Raw genomic sequence first — 20,530 nt, forward strand, 5'->3', positions numbered from 1 at the left:
CTATTTTTGTATGCACATTTTTTATATACATTTTGTTGTACACAATATACAAATATCATTTCTCTTTTACAATTCGCTCTACAGCTATTCATTTCTTTCTGAGAACTTATTTTCTCATGACCAGTCAAGAAAAAAAAATCATTCTTTTTCCACATCAGTGTCTCCAAGAGAAAAAAATGTTTCCAAAAGAACTAAATACGTTCATCATATCCAAAAATATGTTTGACAAATTCCGTCGAACCCTAGTACAATCATAAGAAAAGAAAAATCGAAAGGACATTTGAAAATTTTGTAAAACAGTTTCTCTGCGTTGATCTTTTGAAATCTAATTTGGTTGTCTGCTCTGAAAGGAAGCAAGCTGACGCTGCCAAATACAAACTTTCAATCGCCTTATGAACAATAAATAGGAATTTATTGCTACATTCCGTACACCGTAAATATTTTTGGCGATGTTGTATCTTACCGGTATACCAAAACAAATAGAGCAAATACAAAATATAGAAAAAGCTCAGGTTCTATCTGAGCTAGTTGACAATGTTACTAGTTACTAACTACCTAAAACAAGTAATTACCTATGGCGATTAACATGTGCTGAACCGTTAACTTATCCGTACAAAATGTTCTCACAGCTACAAGAACTTTTATTAGCTTTTCATTTTTCTGAAACTGTCAACCCCCCCTCTCTTTTCTCAAAAAAAAAAAAAAAAAAAAGAAGGAATCAAACCTATATACCTTATATAATTGATACAATTTAATTTCTTCCTTCCATGAAAAATGATTGTCCCAGGTTTTAGGACCATGTTCTTCGACGAAACCTGATCATTCGGCCGCCTTGCCCTTGTAGGAGTTTATTAATTGCGTCTGTACCTCATGAGATACAGGTGAATGCTCCTTGTATTCCATTGTGAACTCACCTTTCCCCTGCAGTTATTGAAGGATCAAAAGAAAATTAAAAACCAACATTTGAGTAATATTTTATAAGCCATGTTCTTGATTCATGTAAACCGTGATATTCACCTGGGTCATTGAACGAAGAGCTGTAGAATACCCAAACATATTGTTAAGAGGGACCTGAAATAATTCATGCAGCAAATAATTTAGCAAGTACAAAAGGCATAAGAATTGAAATTGACAAACTGCATTAGATATTCCCAGTTAAGCCATTAAGGTTAAACCCTAGAGCATGCTCTCAAGTTTACAGAACAAGCATCAAAAGCATTCTAGTTTTGTTAAGTATGCACAGATTTTAGATGCCCAAAAGACATAAGCATGCTAACCTTCCCATTAACACTAACATAAATACTTGAACACCTTCCAATAAAAATATTAGCACGGATTTGTTAATCACTTACATGGGCAGTGATGATAGAGTCATCTCCTTCCTGATCATTGCCAACAATAACACCTTTTCTCCTGTTAACGAGGTAAAAAAATATCAGTAATTGTTAAAATTTATCGAAATATCCATTTGAAAGAGAAACAAGGATAGAATAAAATAAGAACCCCACTTGTTAATGTCACCAGCAACGGCTCCTTGGAATTCTGTTGGTACTTTCAGCTCAACAAGCATAACAGGTTCTAATATAACTGGCCTGGAAGCTGTATAGCACTGATACAAATATCAAAGAATATGGTCATTACTATGAAAACAAAACCATGGACAATATTATCAGGATGATATGTGCAATGTTATAAAATATGGATGTCAGAATTGTAAAGAACCTGTCTGAAAGCATAGATAGAAGCCAACTTAAATGCAAGTTCACTAGAATCAACAGCATGAGCAGCACCATCTGTCAAGACAACTCTAAGATTTTCGACAGGATGTCCAATTAAAGCCCCCCTGTATGAAAGCAACATTACGTTACCATAAAATGAGTATTGTAATACTACCATGGCTGAATCGCATAATAAAATTGATATTTCGTAAATATGCCAATGAATGAACTTTGGCTTCCTCAATATTACATTCTTAGTCCCCATAAATTACTTTTGAGTGCTCACTTATTCCATCATTACATTTATCGGTGGTCTTTAGTACATTCATGGGGAATAAGATAATATATGTTGAACGACAATTAGACTTAAAGTAGAAATCACAAATAAGCAATGATGAAAATTTCACTCACGAGTTGGCGGCTTCCTTAAAACCTTTTTCAATTGCAGGGATAAAACCTGATGGAATAGCTTGCCCAACAAGGAGGTTTTCAAATTCGAATTTAGTTGGTGATCCTGCCGGAAGTGGTTCAATATACCTGCAAACACAGTGAATTCACTAAGCATCAAGAAACAAAAGGTGATTAGGGATAAGTTGGATCATCACAAATTCACAATCAGCTGCTATCATAAAGTAAGATACTTCATATGGAAGCCATTAGCCCAGAACCACAGCAAAGAGAAGAAGGCTTTAAACAATTTGTTTTAAATCTCAGGATTATTACACTTTTATTGTAAAAAGGAAAAGGATATTTATACACAAGGAGAAGTCTGGAAGTAAATGAAAATCCCTATCTAAAATTTGATTGCCCTTGAATACCAGCAATTTTCTGTTCCTAAGAGACATGCATTTAGTTTGGATGACATTGTTTGAAAATCACGATGTATACTTTCTTCATTTATTAATTCACAACACCTTTTATTTAACAAAACTTTCTTGACTAACTTTAAAATTTTTTAATAATGCATCAACTTAATTTTATTTCTAACTACACAGAAAAGAATATAAAATGAGATACATTTGTTTAAAAACTAACATGGACAAAAATGCCTCTTTTGTCAAGCGCTTATATTAAAAGGAACTTCTCAAAAAGTAATTTATGAATAAACAATTTGCTGTAAGATTAATATAAGTTACTTTTTTTTTATCTTTTAGAAAGTACTTATTAAGCCTAATACAAAAAATAGCCTAATACAAAAAATATATAATTACACACTACAACGGCATATTTATCTTGTAATATTCAGTAAGTTAAAACTTGGGGAAAAATAATTAAAGAATCTCGTAATGATCAAACAGTGCCTACTCCCTAATCTTGCCTTGCATGCAAGGTCTATGCATATTTAAACATGCTGTTGTTTGAGAGAAAGTTAATCAAGAGTGAGTCACAGTCATTATATTTCTTGCAAGGTTGGTTCACATGATTTCTATGCTCCAACCATAGGGTATTGAAAATTGTAATTGCAATTAAACAATTTTTGGAGTTATATCTTTGATGTTAACAGTTTGTCATTAAGTATCTCTCCTAAAGTTGTAATTATTGTAATTGGATAAAGGTAAAACACAAAAGAATGGTTTAATATCAAACAGCCTCCTTCACACGAATGTCGATCCTATCTTGGGATGCAGCTTTTATTAAGAATAATTGAGAGACAAGAAGGATTGAACCCTCTGTCTAGTCATAGAAGCTCTTATACCATTATTGAAACTCAGTCACTCTTTAAACTTTAAAAAATAGCTCAAGGGAGAGGGTCGCCCTAGACTTGTAAAGGCTTCTACTACACCTTATCCTTAGGACATGTGGAACTATAATATACCTTCTCATGCTCAAGACTGGACAAAGACTTACTATTTGGTTGACTAGACATTTTGGGGTGACCCAAAAACAACCATAGAATAGGTTCTGGTACAGTAATATACCATGATATGAACCATCTTTCCCATGAACTTAAATTGTTGGTCAGCAACATGATTTTATATCTAACACTTTCATGAGAAACAAATCCAAATCTTGATTATTGATATTGTAAATGTGAGATGTAAATTAGTGGGATACAAATAATAATAATAATAATAATTAGTGCATATGACAATCATAGTGCAAAGTGCCACTCTCAGGCAATCCACATGTCTAATCTGATTTTAATAAAAAAAATTCTTATGTATGGTAACTAATATAAAAATTACCGATACATACCCGATTACCCGTCCATATTGACCTTGCCCTCCAGATTGCTTCTTGTGTAAATAATCAAAATCAGCACGTTGTGTAACAGTTTCTCTGAAGTTTACACGGGGCTTTCCAACAGTTGCATCAACCTTAACAAGTAGGAACATAATAATGAAACTCCAGAAGCAGGAAATATAAAACCAGTATCAGCAAGGATTAACAACATTAATGCATGGGAAAGGAATAGGTACCTTATACTCTCTCCGAATACGTTCAACATAAATATCTAAATGTAGTTCTCCCATGCCAGAAATGATAGTCTAACAACAAAGGTAAACTATGTCATTGCAAGTACAACAAATTTGCCACTTTTGTGATCTAGATAAATAGAATAGAACATTACCTGCCCACTCTCTGGGTCTAAACCAACACGGAATGTAGGATCCTCTTTCTGGAAGCGATTCAAAGCTTTTGAAAACTACAAGTGATATACCAAGAAAATCAAATACTTGATAAGCTGGGACAGGGTGGTCAGTGTGTTACATAAAGAAACTACTTACTTGCCCTCCAGAATCTTTTGAAACTGGCTGTACAGCTAATGACATTACAGGTTCAGGAACATTCATGGAAGTCATTGTGTATTTAACTGATCCATCAGTAAACGTATCTCCTAATAACCAATGGATGGAAAAAAGTTAGACAAGTAACATGTATTAAGGCCAATATAAAACTAACTTAGGCAACATATTACTACAAGATTAAGTTCAAAATAGAGTGCAATTCATTCTCTACATCAATAGGCAGAGACTGCTAACAACAAAAGACTCAATTATCAGAAATTCAGAATGTTTAACAGCTGTTGAGAAGGACTGACGTAATTAAGCCTTAAAAATTTGATCAAACTATACAATTAGAGCCTTACAAATTAATTTAAAAGATTTAACTTAAGAGTTTCCTATGGGCATTGGTTAAGAGAGAAAATAGAAAAGTTTTGGTTTGCATTAAGTGCACAGAAAAATTTAAAAAATTAACATTTACTTGTTCTTATAGTATTCCTAGCAAGTGCCTTAACACTTGTTAACAAGACCCTTAATTAAATCTTGAATAAATAAAGGTACAATATAGGATTCCAGACATCAATAGGTTAGGGCAAGGACAAAAGACGAACCTGATGCACAATCAACACCAAATACAGCAACTATTTGCCCTGCATGAGCCTCTTGAATGTCCTGCAATTTGGATAAAATCCTAATTGAATATTAAATATATTTAAGTATTGAAATATATTAAACAGTCTTCGTAACAAATCAAGCAGGGAAAGGTACCCCTACCAAGTTACTCTATAGCAAAAATAATAGCCTATAACCTACCCAACTAAAGTTTCTTTTTCTTTTCTTTTCTTTTTTGTTTTTTCTTGATTTTTTAATATGGAGAGAAAACTAAACAAACTGGGTAGGACAAGGGGATATGAGTTCCTCTTTACCATAAAAAAATAATGAGAAAAAAATACCAATAACATGAAAATCTGCCAGTAATACTGTAAATTTAAAACCTAACCTCCATCTCATCAGAATGCATCCTAACTAAGCGAGGAACCTGCATCCATTAAGAAAAACATTTAGCCAAAAATTCATTATAATTTTGAAATGCAATACATGAAAGCACAGACCTAATGATCTAACTAGTGAAAATATTACATCACTGGTAGCACAGCAACAAAATTTTGGTGCATAGTTTTAAAGAAATTCATGAACCCAGGGTAGATTACAATTGAATAATTGCTATAATCTTATGCCATGCAATTTATTACTCTTCCCAAGATGAAATCTAAAGGAAATAATAAAAAGCTGAAGATTTCAACAAAACATTACTGCAAAGTTGTGTTTGGAAAAATCTTGAGTTAAAGCTATGATTTATAGCATAGCATTAGCCAAAAAAAATTCCAGGATTCAGTTGCACATATGCACATGAATAACGCAATCACAAAAACCTTAGAGTTTACCTTGATCTTCTTGCCGGTGTTTACATTAATAATAAACTCGCCCTTGCGGATCACACCCTCGTAAATTCTTCAACACCCAAAGCCGGGGGGTAGGAAAAATGAGAAAACAATCCAATAATTGTGTTATTTACAAAGTTAACACATTCAAAACAAAATATATGCAGACAACACACACACATAGGGAAAGTGATAAAATGGTTAATGGTGAGAGTGAAATGAGTAAATCTCGGTTGTGGGAGAACAAAATGCTCAGGAGGGGGAGGAGGGGAGCGCAATATGGGCCCAAGGGACTGGTAAATCTGGGTGGCAAGACTGGTGGGGAGGGGTAGTGAAATGATTTTGTTAGAAAAGAGAGTTGGGGAGTATATTGGGAGGTGACAAAATGCTGAGGAGGGCATTCAGATTGTTGGGATTAGAATCAGACTAGGAGAGGGCCAGGTCTCTCAAAAGCCTGCCATTTGTCACACATTGTTTTTTCCTTTCTCAGTAAAGAACACATGACCTGGGGAAGGGTAAAGCCACATTGGATTTTACCATTTCCTTCAGTTTCTGTACTGTTTGATCTCTTTTCTACCTACAATTGGTAGCAGCTGTTACATAGTCATATGAGATGTGACTTCTTTCTGTAATCATGTGAGCTCTAAAGTACTTCGACCATTCATGTACGATTATGCAGCCAAGAATTGCTCTCATCTCATAACAGCCAAATTCTCTTACTTGATACTGCCATATATATGTTGAAAAAGAGTTTGAAGTTATATTACCTTAAATATGTCAACTGGCCAAACCGCCCTTCCTCCAACTTAAATGCCAACGCTACAAGTGGCCCATCAGGACTTCCAGTCAACTCAACCTGAAAGTGCATAGATAAATTATTCAATAAAAAAGAAACAAGAGCACAAATGCAAAATCGGCTTGCAAAATCATTTGCAGGCCTCTCATTGCCACAGCAAGAACTCTTGAGGCCTTTTGGTATCATTTAAAATCCTTGGGCTTTTCCCGATGGATTTGCATCAATTTCTAATTACCACATTCTGGATCATACCAAGAAGCAAATACAACTGGTAACTTTCCAGTGTTTTGGTCCATTCGGTTGAAACTTGTAAAGGAAGTCCATGCCTTTTAACAGCTCCTTTTCGACTACTGATTTAATTGAGATATGATTACCTTTTCGGCCTCACTTTGGTGCTTAGTACATGGTCTGTCTAAGGGTGTTCCTCACTTCCTCTAGCTAACATTCAAAGGGATTGGCATGCTTTAGTACATGGTCCTGTTTGTTGGGTGATACCATTTTGTATCCATGTGAGGATATTCCATCCTCTTGTGTACATTCTTCTCTCTCCTAATAAAATTTCTTTTTCTATCAAAAAAATTTAACCTTCCTTTGACTAAGTTGTGATTTATATTTTGAAAACTTATGCAATAGTTATCATCCCGATTAAATCTAAGTTGTGTTATTTTTCATTTTGTATTTACTTTTTCTGCCTGGAGTCTTACAAATGCTACTATAGATGCAAGAAAATGTCCACATGAGAATTTTTAACTTTTTTAAAGATTATGTTTAACTAGTAATTACATTTTAAAAAATCCATGAAAATTTAATTATTCGAGTAATTAACCAAGTTCTTAATTGATGTTTTTTCCCTTTTTTTATGTTTTACTCTATTTTCCATATATCTTCTTGTATGATGCTTCAAACCAAATATTCTTCTTTCACTCCCACCCAAATATATATCTAATCTATATATATAAAGAAACTTATAAATCATCATTAAAAAAATAGCCTGCAAATTCAGAGGCCAATTGACAATTTATGACAAATTGATCATAATATCAAAGCAAAACAAAGATAAACATCTTATAAATCAGGTACCTTTTCCTCATTCTTTGTTTGGTCAAGGGCATAACTACTAACTTCAATTGGACATGGCAAATAATTAAGTACACCATCCAGAAGTGGCTGTACTCCCTGTATCAGTAACAGAAGACAATGAAAAGCATAAGAGGCAGAAGGTAAAAATAGGGATGCCTGCAAGCATATGCATGTACAAGAGAACCTCTTGGGGGTTTGGGAGTTTGAACTTGAGAGCAAGGATACCAACCCTAGACGAATTGATGATAAAAAGATTCATCAATTACACAAATCCAATCAAAAGGTAACTTAATAAATCATACAAATTACAAAACATTACACGACACATTAACAGAGCAATCCAGCATATCACAAGCAAGATAGGAGATAGAACACAAATAAGAGATGAGTAGTCAATAATAGATAGTTATAAACACAGCAGCATTCTAATAAAAATTTATCAGGACAAAATATTTTATTCCTTTATATTTATTGTGTATGGTCATAAATTGACCTGTATTTGATTTCATTTGGGCATATGATGGGATAAAAGATCCCAGACATCTATGATCCAATCAAAACAAACGTAAAGGATCTAGTAGGTTGGGCAACTTAAGCTACCTCTTGGAATATTTGAATATTTTACACTCCTAATATTTTGAGCCATCCTGACAAATATTAAATACCTGCTAACATGATGCATGCCATTTATGATCCCATATGATATGCATACACAACCATTATAGCAGTTGTGTATTACAGAATGTCGGGGCAACTAAGCCAAGAGGATTTAAGTTCTCAAAAAAAGAAAAGGAAAAAAAAAAACAAATATCCAAATTAGGTGCATTGTATACATATGGGAAATAAGGATACAACATATTAATAATGTAAAGAGGAGGAATACAGAAAGCAATGACTATATAGCATAGAATACACATAAGAACTAAAGGTAATTCAATGGTTACCTTATTTTTAAAAGCACTACCCATGAACACAGGTACAAACTTCCGTGCTATGGTGGCCCTACGAATTGCTTCCTGCTCAAAGAAAAATGACATCACAATAATACATCTCAATATTTAATAAAATAATTAAATATTCTAAACTACATATAAAGCTAAAGGAGAATGTAGTACATCGACTTCATGATAATCTATCAGTGAAAAACCATAGGCCAAAGTGAGTAAAAAATGCAAGAACTAAGCATCAACGAAGAACCATGCTTACAACTTTTATTAGCAGAAACCACACATATTACTATATAAGCGATTATTTTCACTGATAATCATAAAATAACTAGACCACTTCCCATTGACACACCTATGCCTTTCCTATTTCTGATACACATCTAGAATGCTCAAGACTTCTATGTAATCAACAATAAAACATCTCAACAAAATAATTGTCAGAGGTAGACCAAACTTAAGAAACTGACTCTACCAGCTAGATTAGGATAAATACAACAGATTCAGAAAATATCTTCTCTCTCTACTCAGTTTCAGTTAATACCAAACTTCAATAGGGATGAGGGAAAGGGGGAAAAAAACCAAAAAATGAAAAAAGAAAACCCACAGACCTGAAGGTCAGCAGGTGATATGGGCTCATCACCAAGAAAAGCTTCAGCAAGTTGATCATCAACTTCTGACACAGCTTCTATGAGCTCACGCCTTTTTTCTGCTACCAAGGCTTCCATATCTGCAGGCACCTCTTCAGTGACAACTTTTTCACTGAAATAAGCAACAATAGAGCATGCTAAAAATAAGCCATAAGGAGAATTAATTTTAGTAATAAACAGCAATAATTTTGAAACAAACCCATTAGAACCCCGAAAATAGTATGCTTTTAATTGCACAAGATCAACAAGTCCCTCAAAATCATCCTCCAAGCCTATCGGAACTTGCATTGCAGCACTATGATGCCGAAGCTTAGATCGTGCCTGTAAAAGTAATAGTCCTCAAATGAGAAAAAAGTTATGCAACTATAATGATGATGTAAGCACTTTTGGCTATCTTTTGCTATTGTATATATATAATCTCTTATCATCTTCCTTCTATCCGTCTTAATGATATTCTTCTATCAATATAAATACAATAAAAAAGAAAGTATGGTGATGATGATATAATGAATCAAAAGGAAACTAAAAGGATTTCCAGAATGCACAAAGGTAATAACAAATAATACTTACTAAACTACAAAACTAAAATTTGATAGCTTATGTATTGCTGCAAAATCTTAATTAATGTGATGCTATTAAGGTGAAGTCATAGAAGATTTTTAATAAACAGGTTACAGAAGATTTTATCATGAAAAATCAGCTTTAGAAGAGGTTCAACTTTTTCAAATTCCTTAATTTCTCAAAGATCAGCAACCAAGGGATTGAGGAACCGAATCTGTGAAATTCTCTTCCATAAAACCGTATGAATGGCAATAAAACTATAAAACATATCATCTATACTGTCTTCATTAATCTCCAACGAACCTGATTTAAAACTTTCCATGGATCTGCTCCCATCCGATCAAGCTTGTTAATAAATGCAAGTCTTGGAACCTCGTATCTTCTCATTTGTCGATCTACTGTGATGGACTGACTTTGCACACCACCAACACTACAAAGTACAAGAATAGCACCATCAAGGACACGCAAAGCCCTCTCAACTTCAATGGTGAAATCAACGTGACCAGGTGTGTCAATTATGTTAATCTGCAATGACAAATTTCCCAAAAGAAATACAAATACAATTATACTTTTACCCAAAAATTAGAAAGTATAAATAATTAGCAAGTCAAAGAGATGGAAGAAGGAAGTCATCAGTACTGCAAGTATAATATAGAATTCTTATTCCAATATTCCAATGTTCCAACATTTCTGACTGTCATCGAGACAATTTGCTTTTGCTTAGCAGACTAACTTTTTTATTTTCTCAATTCCACTTAAGAATGATTACACATAGAAACCTTTTCAACCTTTTCTCCATTCTCCATCATAACTAATAACTAATCCATAACAATAATTAGTATGTTAGGGATTGCAGTAATCACTATACATTAAAAGCTCATTAGCTCTTCAAAATTGATTTAATACTTAAATTCAGTCTGAGCTCAGTCAACTCATAACCACATAAAATTCATCAAACTGAATCTCAACTCGAATCATAAATTCAACACTGAAATGGAACTGACTGATTCATCATAGTCACTAGTAGATTGACAGGTACTTCAATACACATTTTCTTTACAGAAAACGTAAAAAAATAATTACTTTTTGAAAAATTAGACTAAAATTGAAGTAAATAACTACTTTTATATTGTTTTATCATTTGAGGAATAGCAAAACAACAAAACCATTTGGAGAAGGGGAACAGTTTATCAATAGCAGAGAAAGGGATATTACCTTATAGTCTTTCCAAGAGCAGTAAGTAGCAGCAGACTGGATAGTGATACCTTTCTCCCTCTCCAAGTCCATGGAATCCATCTTGGCGCCGACGCCGTCTCTGCCCCGAACCTCGTGGATCTCGTGGATACGACCAGTGTAGAAAAGCACTCGCTCCGTCAAAGTTGTCTTGCCGGAGTCGATGTGAGCAGAGATCCCGATGTTGCGTAACCGCTCCATGGACTCCTTCCACCATGGCTCCTTGTCCGCCGCCGCCGCCCTCGCTCGAGCAGCGTTGCCCGACGAGAAGTGCCGCAGGTGGAATGCACCGGCAAGGAGGGACGACGCCGGAGACGGAGATGGCGATGGGGATGCCGGGGGCACGGAGGAGGAGAAGAAGGTGTAGAGTAGGCGCGGCGCAGAGGACCTGGCAATCCGTGCCATGATGATGGTGGAAGAGGTGGCGCAGGGTTTTTCGTTTGGTTTGTGGTTTTGTGGGGGGCTTACAGCCAGTGGTGCCTAAACCCTGTGATCGAAATAGGAAAATTATTAGGCATATAGGCAAATGTTCTTAGGAAATTTTTAAAAAATAAAATAGAATATATCCTCAGATAAGCCCTCATGAAATTTTGTATTTAGCTTTTTGGCCTCTGAAAAAATTTTATTACAATTAAGGTCTTCGAATTTTATATAAGTGAAATGTTTAGGTTTTTCTGTTAGTCAAAATTGTTGACCACTAATAACAAAAATTTATGTGACCGTCAAGATATTGGCATGACTATAACGTTGTTACGTGTTGTCAATCAGACTAATAGATCTTCTAAATTGAATTTCCTAGACAAAATGCTGTCTTTCTACTTAAATTAAAACAACATTCATATTCAAATCTTATTTTGCTGTTACACTAATAGCATTGATATTTATATCAGAATTTGTTGGAGATAAGCCTCAATGTAGTCCCTGAAGTTGCACTCGAGCCTCATAGTAGTCCCTGAACTTAAAAGTTCTTCAGAGTCATCCCCGAACTTGCACTCTGAGACTCAAAGTGGTCTTTCCGGCGATTTCAGCACACGTGGCGCAACCAGAAAGCTTAGCTAGCAGCGTTTGTGACACGTGGGACTCACAACGGCTAGCTGATGTGGCAAAGTAAACTCTTCCGACTCAATTTGGTCCCTCAGGTGAAGTTAAAACCCTGATCCCCTTTTTTGAAAGCCACATTGTTCACTCTGCTGTCTCCTCATCGGTGCTGTGTTCTTCTGTTCTCCCTCTCTGAAGCCCGAAGGTTATGGCTAGCACGAGCAATGCAGCTGGGAGCTCGAACAACCCACGATCATTTGGAAGCATCATGAGGAGAATGAACAGAAATAGAGAAGCTCGTTTGCCAAAAATGAAAAAAAAATCATGGGAAGCCTGGTTTCTCTAAAAGAGGTAAGCCAAAAATGAAAAAAAAATGTGGTTCCTCTGTTTTTTGATATTGTTGTTAATCTAATATTCACAAAAGTTCATGCCATTTTTTTTATTGTAATTGGTGGGTATGAACGCCTCTGTTCTGTTCTCTGTGCTAGGGTTTGATCACTACTGGCTTTCGTAGTGGTTTGGCAAAGAAAATTGTAGAGTAGGAGTGTTTCTTGTGCTTTGATAATATGAAAACGTGTTCCTTATGTGTTAGAGTTTACTGCTCTTAGTGGAGGAGTTTCCAAACTGTTAATGTGTTTCAGGACAATGACTCTGATCAATGAATTTGTTAAACAGAGTTTGCATGATCACAATAGAAGTAAAGATCTTTTGGGAGTTGAAATTTTTTGTAACTCTGATAATGGATTCTGAATTTGACTGATTTACCTAATTGCCTTTCTTTGTATTGGGTTGGTTTAGTTAAACTGAATGTAATGTGTAATGCTGTTTAGTTAAACTGAGTGTGTGATCATAAAGAATTCTTGCATACATAAGTTAGAGTAATATAAAGTAATAAGTTTTGCAGTTGCTAATGAAGTTAACTTAGCTATTGGAATAGTCACATTGTTTGATGAATTTGGTCTGGACTAGTGGATTAGTTGTGGGAAAGGGTATGTAAATTTGAATGGTTTGATCCACTAAGATTGAAGTTAGTGTCTAGAGAACTGCTATCCTTAGTTACACCAAAATAATGTTCTTGATTTCACACTTTCTTATGTTCACATGACACAAATCATTAGCAACATGATCAAAATAAAGGTGAAATATCATATAATTTAACAGTTAACAACTAACAAAGTTAGGCACTCTATTCAATACCCCGGTCCACAATAACCTTTTCTAATAAAAATTTTGAAAAAAAAAATCACAAAATAATAGAAGACTTAACTTATATTGTTAATTTGAATATAGTGATAATATAGCACAGTGAAATATTAGAGGGAGAAGGAGAAGTAGAAAAGCAAGGGAGTGGTGCTTTTGTTGCCAACTGTCAAGTAATGAAAAGGAGAGAGTGAGAGTGATGATGAAAATGGTAGAAGAAGATTAGGAGTGAATCAATGCTATGATATGAAGAAGATAACAGATGCCATTCAATGAGCTTTCATTAACTACTATTTACCATTACTATTTCTAGATGGTTTTTCTTGTTTCATCTCCACTTTCAATGTTGTATATTATTTTATTGTTTTTTAACCTCTCTAGTTAGTGATTACTTTAGCTCCAAATTTGGCAGATTTTCTTTATTTCTGTGTGCCTTTTTTTGTTGGTAGTAAGTTGTAGTTGTATATATATATATATTTCCCTCAGTTGCAAAAGAAAAAAAAAAGGGTCTTGGTCTTGGGTTTTGTGGGGAACTACACGGAGAGTGAAGTTTGGTGCCTGTCCTTGTGATTTATTTGCCAGTTTGATTTAAGGCACATATTGCTGATTATATATGCTGAATTAATCCTGGACTGATTATATGATGTTAATACACTGGGCTGCTGTCTATATATGCAGAATTAATCCTGGACTGATTATATGCTGCATAATGTTCTGTCAATCTATTGTTATTCATTTATCCTGTTCTGCATAATGTTCTGTAACAGTGCTGTGTAGGGACTAGTTTGATGTCACTTACATAAGTCTAGGGACTATTTTGATGTCACTTATATAACTGTAGGGACAATTTTACTGCCTGAAAACAACTATCTGACCCCTTCTTTGGTATCTGAAACAGGGCCTTATAAATGCAGTTAAGGAGGTTTTTCCAAATGTCCATCACAAATTCTGTGTTTGACATCTGTGGAAGAACTTCAATAAGCAATGGAAGGATCTCCAACTTAGAAGGCTACTTTGGGATTGTGCAAGGTGTACTAGCCAAGATGGCCTTGATATCATCAAAAAGATTGAAAGGGTTAATAAGGAAGCTTGGGAGTATTTGAACAAGTGGCCCTATGCAAGGTGCAACACAGGAATTGCTACAAGGCTTGCGAATTTCATGAAGTTTGTGTCCAACCCTGGATTCAAGGCACCCAGACACAAAAAATGAAGATTAAGATGATTATGTTTAGGAAAAACAGACTGCTTTTTTTTTTTTCATCTATTTTGCTGATGTTGTTTACAATGCCTAAAACATTGTCCCAGTGTTGGGAATTTTAGAATTTGAATTTTATCAGGTCAATATGTCAACAACTTTGATATACTTAGTGTTTTGGCTCTATATTGTGTCTTTTTTGAGTCAAACATTACCAATATGAATTATGAATTATGACTTTATTGAATTGAGTTTTCTCAGCCTTTTGTTTATATCTTATCCTCTGTTACAAATTTAAGAGTAGTTCAAATCTTGTCCATTTCTATTTCATTGAAAAGAAGTCCAGGAACAAAAGTATGCATATAATCAAACACTTTAATTTCCATTTCTTTCAAACAAAAGGATAGGAACAAGTACATGAACAAGGAATGCATATAACATGCATGTCATTTGTTTTTTGCTAGATACACTTGACTCTGCTGTCTATTCAGCTTTAATACAAGAACACCAATTACAATCAACAGTATGAACACAAAGATCAAAATTCTTCCCATTTTTAGAACCCTAATTTCAGCTTCTAATTTGCCAAATTTTTAAGCCATCTTCATCTTCCATTCTTCATCATCAACTGAATGTCTTGTTCTATCATCACATGGCATGGCATCTTCCAAAACTTTATCAACCCACATAAACAATCCACACCATTTCTTACCCACAGTCTGCACATCAAAGAAAATTCAATCAGCAAAATTTATATCCATAAATACAGCAATCAACAACAATAATACTTACATTGTAGTTCGGGCAACCCAGGAACGGTCTCCCTGGATTAGAATCCGTCTCTGACCACCGCAGCACCGGTCTCGACCCGCAGGCATACCATTCTGGCAAACGAACTTCTCTGTTTCTGTTCATTCTCCTCATGATGCTTCCAAATGATCGTGGGTTGTTCGAGCTCCCAGCTGCATTGCTCATGCTAGCCATAACCTTCGGGCTTCAGAGAGGGAGAACAGAAGAACACAGCACCGATGAGGAGACAGCAGAGTGAACAATGTGGCCTTCAAAAAAGGGGATTAGGGTTTTAACTTCACCTGAGGGACCAAATTGAGTCGGAAGAGTTTACTCTGCCACATCAGCTAGCCGTTGTGAGTCCCACATGTCACCAACGCTGTCAGCTAAGCTTTCCGGTTGCGCCACGTGTGCTGAAATTGCCGGAAGGACCATTTTGAGTCTCAGAGTGCAAGTTCGGGGATGACTCTGAGGAACTTTTAAGTTCAGAGACTACTATGAGACTCGAGAGCAACTTCAGGGACTACATTGAGGCTTATCTCGAATTTGTTGCAACACCAACAGCATTAGCATTCACATAAAAGCTCTTGTACTTTGTCATTCATATCAGAATTTAAATAGAAAAGTAACGTTTTATCCAGGAAAAAACAACATCGCTTTTGTGCTTCGATTTGGAGGGCTTATTAGTCCAATTCGCAACACGTGACAATGTGCTTGTTTGGACGCCATTATTTTGATAAAAAAAAATATTTTTTCAATGAAAAAAGATTTTTTTTTATTTTTTAGCGTATTTAGCAAATTTCGAGTAGTAAAAGTAAAAGCACTAGAAAAATCAGAAAAACATTTTTTTTTAGAAGCTGTAATTTACATCTTTTTTTAAAAGATCTTTTTTCTTTTAAAAAAAGATGTTTTTCATGTAATAAATAAATAAATAAGTACTTTTATATTGTTATATCCAAACATAATTAATAGATAAAAAGATCTTTTTGTATGAGATACCCAAACATAAAATTACTTTTACTTTTCTATAAAATCTTTTAAAAAAAAAATAACTCGAAAAAAAATATTTTCTTAGAACATCATCCAAACAAGCCCAAAACCCTAAACCCTAAACCTATATCAGTAACTTAATGGCTACCTAGACTTCTGCCATTAGTGATCAACAACTTTAACTAACGAAAAATCTAAATGTCTCACTTATATAAAATTCGAAAACTTTGATTATAATAAAAAAATTTCGAAGACCAAAGCGTTCAATACAAAATTTTTTAAGAACCTATTTATATATATACTCAATAAAATAAATTTAATAATTACATATTTGTGTACTTTTTTAAAAAATTAGGCAAATGTTCTTATGAAAATACAAAATATTATATATAAAAAAATCAGGTATTAAATTAATTATTATGTATTTATATTATATATTTGTATATATAGATATATATAGTATTTAATTTATTTTTAATTTTTTTATATATATTTTATATGAATAGTTAATTTTTTAAATATACAAAACATGATTAGTTAAAATAATTTCTATTATTTTTGTATTTTTATTTCTAAAAATAATTTTTATTTTTAACCTTTTATATTTTGAAAACATAATTTGTTTGTGAAAATAATAAAAACATGTTGGATTAGTCTATTTATAAAATATATTTTTAGTATTGATTTTAGAATATAAAATTATATTTATTGAATTTATAATTTTATTTATTTTTTCTAAAGTTAACAATTAATTTTTATAAAATATCAAAAATAAAATAAATTACTATCATAAAGTAATTAACTTAATTCATAGTAAAAATAGATATTTAACCAAATAAACAATAATAAGTAAAGCTTTTATTACTTATTATTTTTCAATATATTAACCTAGTAAAAGTTACTATTAATGAATTAAAACAAAAAAAAAAAATTTTACTATTCATATTTTAAATATGTGATAACTATCATGTACGATTCTACGATAATTTTTCACATTTAATTTGCAATAATCGTTCTTATTTAAACTATTTCAGTCATTTTCGTAGCATTGTTATCATTTTTATATAAGTGTTGCTGATCTCCAATCAAACATTCCTTCGAATATTCACCAAAGAATTTATATTTCTATGTTGTATTCAAGTTTTGAAAAACAAACCAATGACCAATCATTCAATTGATGAAATTATAAATTCAAAAGTTTAACGAGACTCCATTAAAATGAAATCGGATATAATAAAATAAAATATTTATGTATAAAATATATATTTTAAAATAAATTATATTTTTGTAATTTATTATTTTAAATTAATTAATTACTAAAAAATTATACTAGTTAAACTAATTAATTATTTTTTTTGCTAATTTTTATTCTGTCATAACAAAGTAGTTTATACCTTGAACTGAATTAATTTGGTGATTGGTTCTTGATTAACTAGGTCGAACCGATAGATTTGATTTAGTTCGTTCTAAAAATCATGATTGTATTTTAGTAAAATTATGTATAACATAACATGCCATAAAAATTTACTTTTTATCTCCTAATAGGATAATTTGACATTTGTTTCAAAATTAGAAAGCTTGCCTTTAAAACACCAAACATTTTTTAATAATATTTTTTAACAAACAGTGTTGATAATTAAAATAATTTAATTTTATTATGTGATTGTTCTTGAAGCAAAATTTTATGTTATAAGTTATTCAAACTGTGATGTTAATAATTTGACGAATTAGAAAAAAGAGAAAGAGTAAAAATTGAGAGCGGGAGAAAAATTAGTTTTTCAGTTCTTCTAATTTTAAAATTTTCAAACGAATGAAAACAGAAAATGAAAAAAAAATGTTTTGTAGTTAATCTTATGTACTTTTATTATAATTAATTACCATTAATATTAAACTAATAAAAAAATTTAAGTAACACTCTTCCGCAAGTTAGAATTGTATATATCTTGACAATCCTAACTTGGAAACATTAGTAAAGAAAAAGACTTGGTGGCAAAATTTTGGTAAAAAAGATCAACAAGTTGGTCTTTGAAACGAACTGACATAAAATGAATGAGACCAAACAAATGTTTTAATGTGTTTGGTTTTCTCATAAAAGATGGAATTATTGGCTGGTTGTCACATAATATAGTGATAAACTTTTGAAGCGATAAACCAATGAAATCCATTAAAAAATGAACAATGCTAGGGAACTAAAAGGGTATTAGCCAAAAACTAGCCAAATACCTTTGAGTGAATCCAAAATCTTTACGAGTTAATATATATGAATGTTTCTTCTGCTAAGTATCAAAATGTTTCTTCTGATAAGTATCTGAATGTTTCTTTTGCAAATGTGAATGCATCTATTTCTTTAAGAATTTTATATTTTTTTTAAAATTTTATAGATATTTAATTATTTTTGCTAAAATATAACTGGATATTTCTTTTGTTAAGTATTAGGATGTTTTTTTCATATTAAATGAATGCTTTTTTTTGTTATATTTCTGTAATTGTAGCCGTTGAATACAGTTCTTAGTTCAACCATTTTTGCCAACCAATATTAGTATTTAGATTATGTTAAATTTTAAGGATTAACTGACACTGATCGGTTGATTGAATTGTTATGATTGCTTGTTTTAATTAGTGTACTCTGCTTGTGCTTGTTTGTGCACGATTGATGCAGGTGCAGGAAAAAGAGATACATTAACAACCGAGACAGATGTGGAAGCTTGCTCCAATAGTAAAACAAGTGTTCCTAGAAAGAATAAATACCGTATGAGAAACATCACATTGTTTGGTGTAGACTTATCCCCGGATAACATCGCCGTCGCTATGGTATACTTTGTTCAAGGTGTTTTAGGCCTTGCAAGACTGGTTGTCAACTTTTTTCTAAAGGATGATTTACATCTGGATCTTGCTGAGGTATGTCTTCTTAGTTGAAGGTGTAATCAATTAAGTTTGAGTTAGATGTCGGTGATAACACATCTGATTTACGAAAGGAAAGCGGTTCTTATCGATGGTGGCAAATCCGACGAGCCAGATATGAGATATCGGTGATAGAAGAGGAGTGGGTCACGGTGGGAAGGCGGAGAGGGCCTGACGGTGAGAGAGATAGGTCTGTGTGTGTGATTGTTGGAGGTGGGTAGGTTAATGTGAGAGAGAAGAGGAAGGTTTTTATAGGTTTTAATTAGGTTTACTTAATCAATTTTAAATTTTGAATTTAAAAAATTAAAATTAATGTGGTTTTGTTTAGTTTTTGGCTGGTAATCTCTTGGTTCCATATATTTTTTCTTAAAAAATATAACTAACTAGCTTCATACGTGGCAACGATAAGAGACCTATATTCAGTTTTTACAGAGGACTTGGCAACGATAGTTTGCTTCTTACTCTTCCTGCTAACGAGAGAGTTTTCAAGCATGAAGTAATAACCGAAAACGGAATGACGACTATCGGCACAGGTAGCCCAATCAGCGTCGGTAAATCTAGTGAGATGCATATTAGAAGTAGAGGAGAAGAATAGATCAGTAATATGCCTTTTAAATGTCAGAATACGTAAAAAATAGCCTATAAGTGAAAAGTGGTTGTAATAAAAAATACATATATATTTAGTATTCTGATAAAATTTGATTATATATAAAAAAAAGTTGATGATTCTGTTACAATAAATTTAATTATTGTGTAGGTGACAGTAGTCCATTTGGTTCGCTCCTTCAAACACCTATGGTGCATGTGGATGACATGGCTAGAGCCGATATATTTTTACTTGAACATGCTAATCCAAAAGGGAGGTATAATTGTTCATCATCTTTGGTTACTGTTAAAACAATATCTCAAGTCGTTTCTTCTAAATACCCGTAGTTTCAGTGGTTAACACTAGGTGAGAAGTGGTTGTATAGTCTAAAAATGAGCTCAAACGTTCAACAACATAAAAGATATCGGGTCTAGTATTTGTGAGGTAAAGGAGTCGGCCGATAAGCTGTCTGTAAATAGTGTTGTCCGTTAAAATAGTTTCTGACTCTTTCGAGAGTTTCTGACTATAATCAAATAGAGTGGAACGAGGCTTGCAATCTAGATAACCAAAATCCTTGAGAAGGTCCATGGTGTACTTCCGCTGATAAATGTGAATTCCACAGTTGGAGTGTGCTACTTCCATTCCCAATAAGTACTTGAAATTACCAAGATCCTTTATTTT

The 20,530-nt window shown here is 33.2% G+C and overlaps 1 protein-coding gene across 2 annotated transcripts; it reads right to left on the minus strand.

Moving 5' to 3' along the window:
* Positions 1-390: 390 nt before the first annotated feature.
* On the minus strand, positions 391-11,680 carry LOC112755308 (elongation factor G-2, mitochondrial). Of its 2 annotated transcripts, XM_025803299.3 has the most exons (20): positions 11,133-11,680; positions 10,221-10,442; positions 9,556-9,677; positions 9,318-9,468; positions 8,707-8,778; positions 7,763-7,858; positions 6,654-6,742; positions 5,890-5,956; positions 5,445-5,483; positions 5,056-5,116; positions 4,448-4,557; positions 4,291-4,365; positions 4,139-4,207; positions 3,915-4,036; positions 2,130-2,255; positions 1,723-1,843; positions 1,509-1,609; positions 1,353-1,413; positions 1,018-1,071; positions 391-921 (listed from the first exon to the last, which is right to left on the minus strand). In XM_025803299.3, the coding sequence occupies exons 1-20, from the start codon at positions 11,553-11,555 to the stop codon at positions 820-822; spliced, it is 2,283 nt and encodes a 760-aa protein (XP_025659084.1). In that variant the 5' UTR covers positions 11,556-11,680; the 3' UTR covers positions 391-819. The 2 variants fall into 2 exon arrangements, with proteins under 2 accessions (XP_025659084.1, XP_025659085.1); XM_025803300.3 differs by lacking the exon at positions 8,707-8,778 and having other exon boundaries at positions 11,133-11,679.
* Positions 11,681-20,530: the final 8,850 nt, after the last annotated feature.

The sequence above is a fragment of the Arachis hypogaea genome, chromosome 16 (assembly GCF_003086295.3).
Source record: "Arachis hypogaea cultivar Tifrunner chromosome 16, arahy.Tifrunner.gnm2.J5K5, whole genome shotgun sequence".
NCBI lineage: Eukaryota > Viridiplantae > Streptophyta > Magnoliopsida > Fabales > Fabaceae > Arachis > Arachis hypogaea.

Excerpts from the sequence above, each read along its gene's own strand:
- LOC112755308 (XM_025803299.3), bottom strand. The coding sequence starts at position 11,555 with ATGGCACGGATTGCCAGGTCCTCTGCGCCGCGCCTACTCTACACCTTC. Across the intron at positions 7,859-8,706 it reads GTAGTGCTTTTAAAAATAAG|GGAGTACAGCCACTTCTGGA; the intron begins GTAACCATTGAA and ends TTACTGATACAG. Across the intron at positions 5,957-6,653 it reads GGCCAGTTGACATATTTAAG|AATTTACGAGGGTGTGATCC; the intron begins GTAATATAACTT and ends TGGGTGTTGAAG.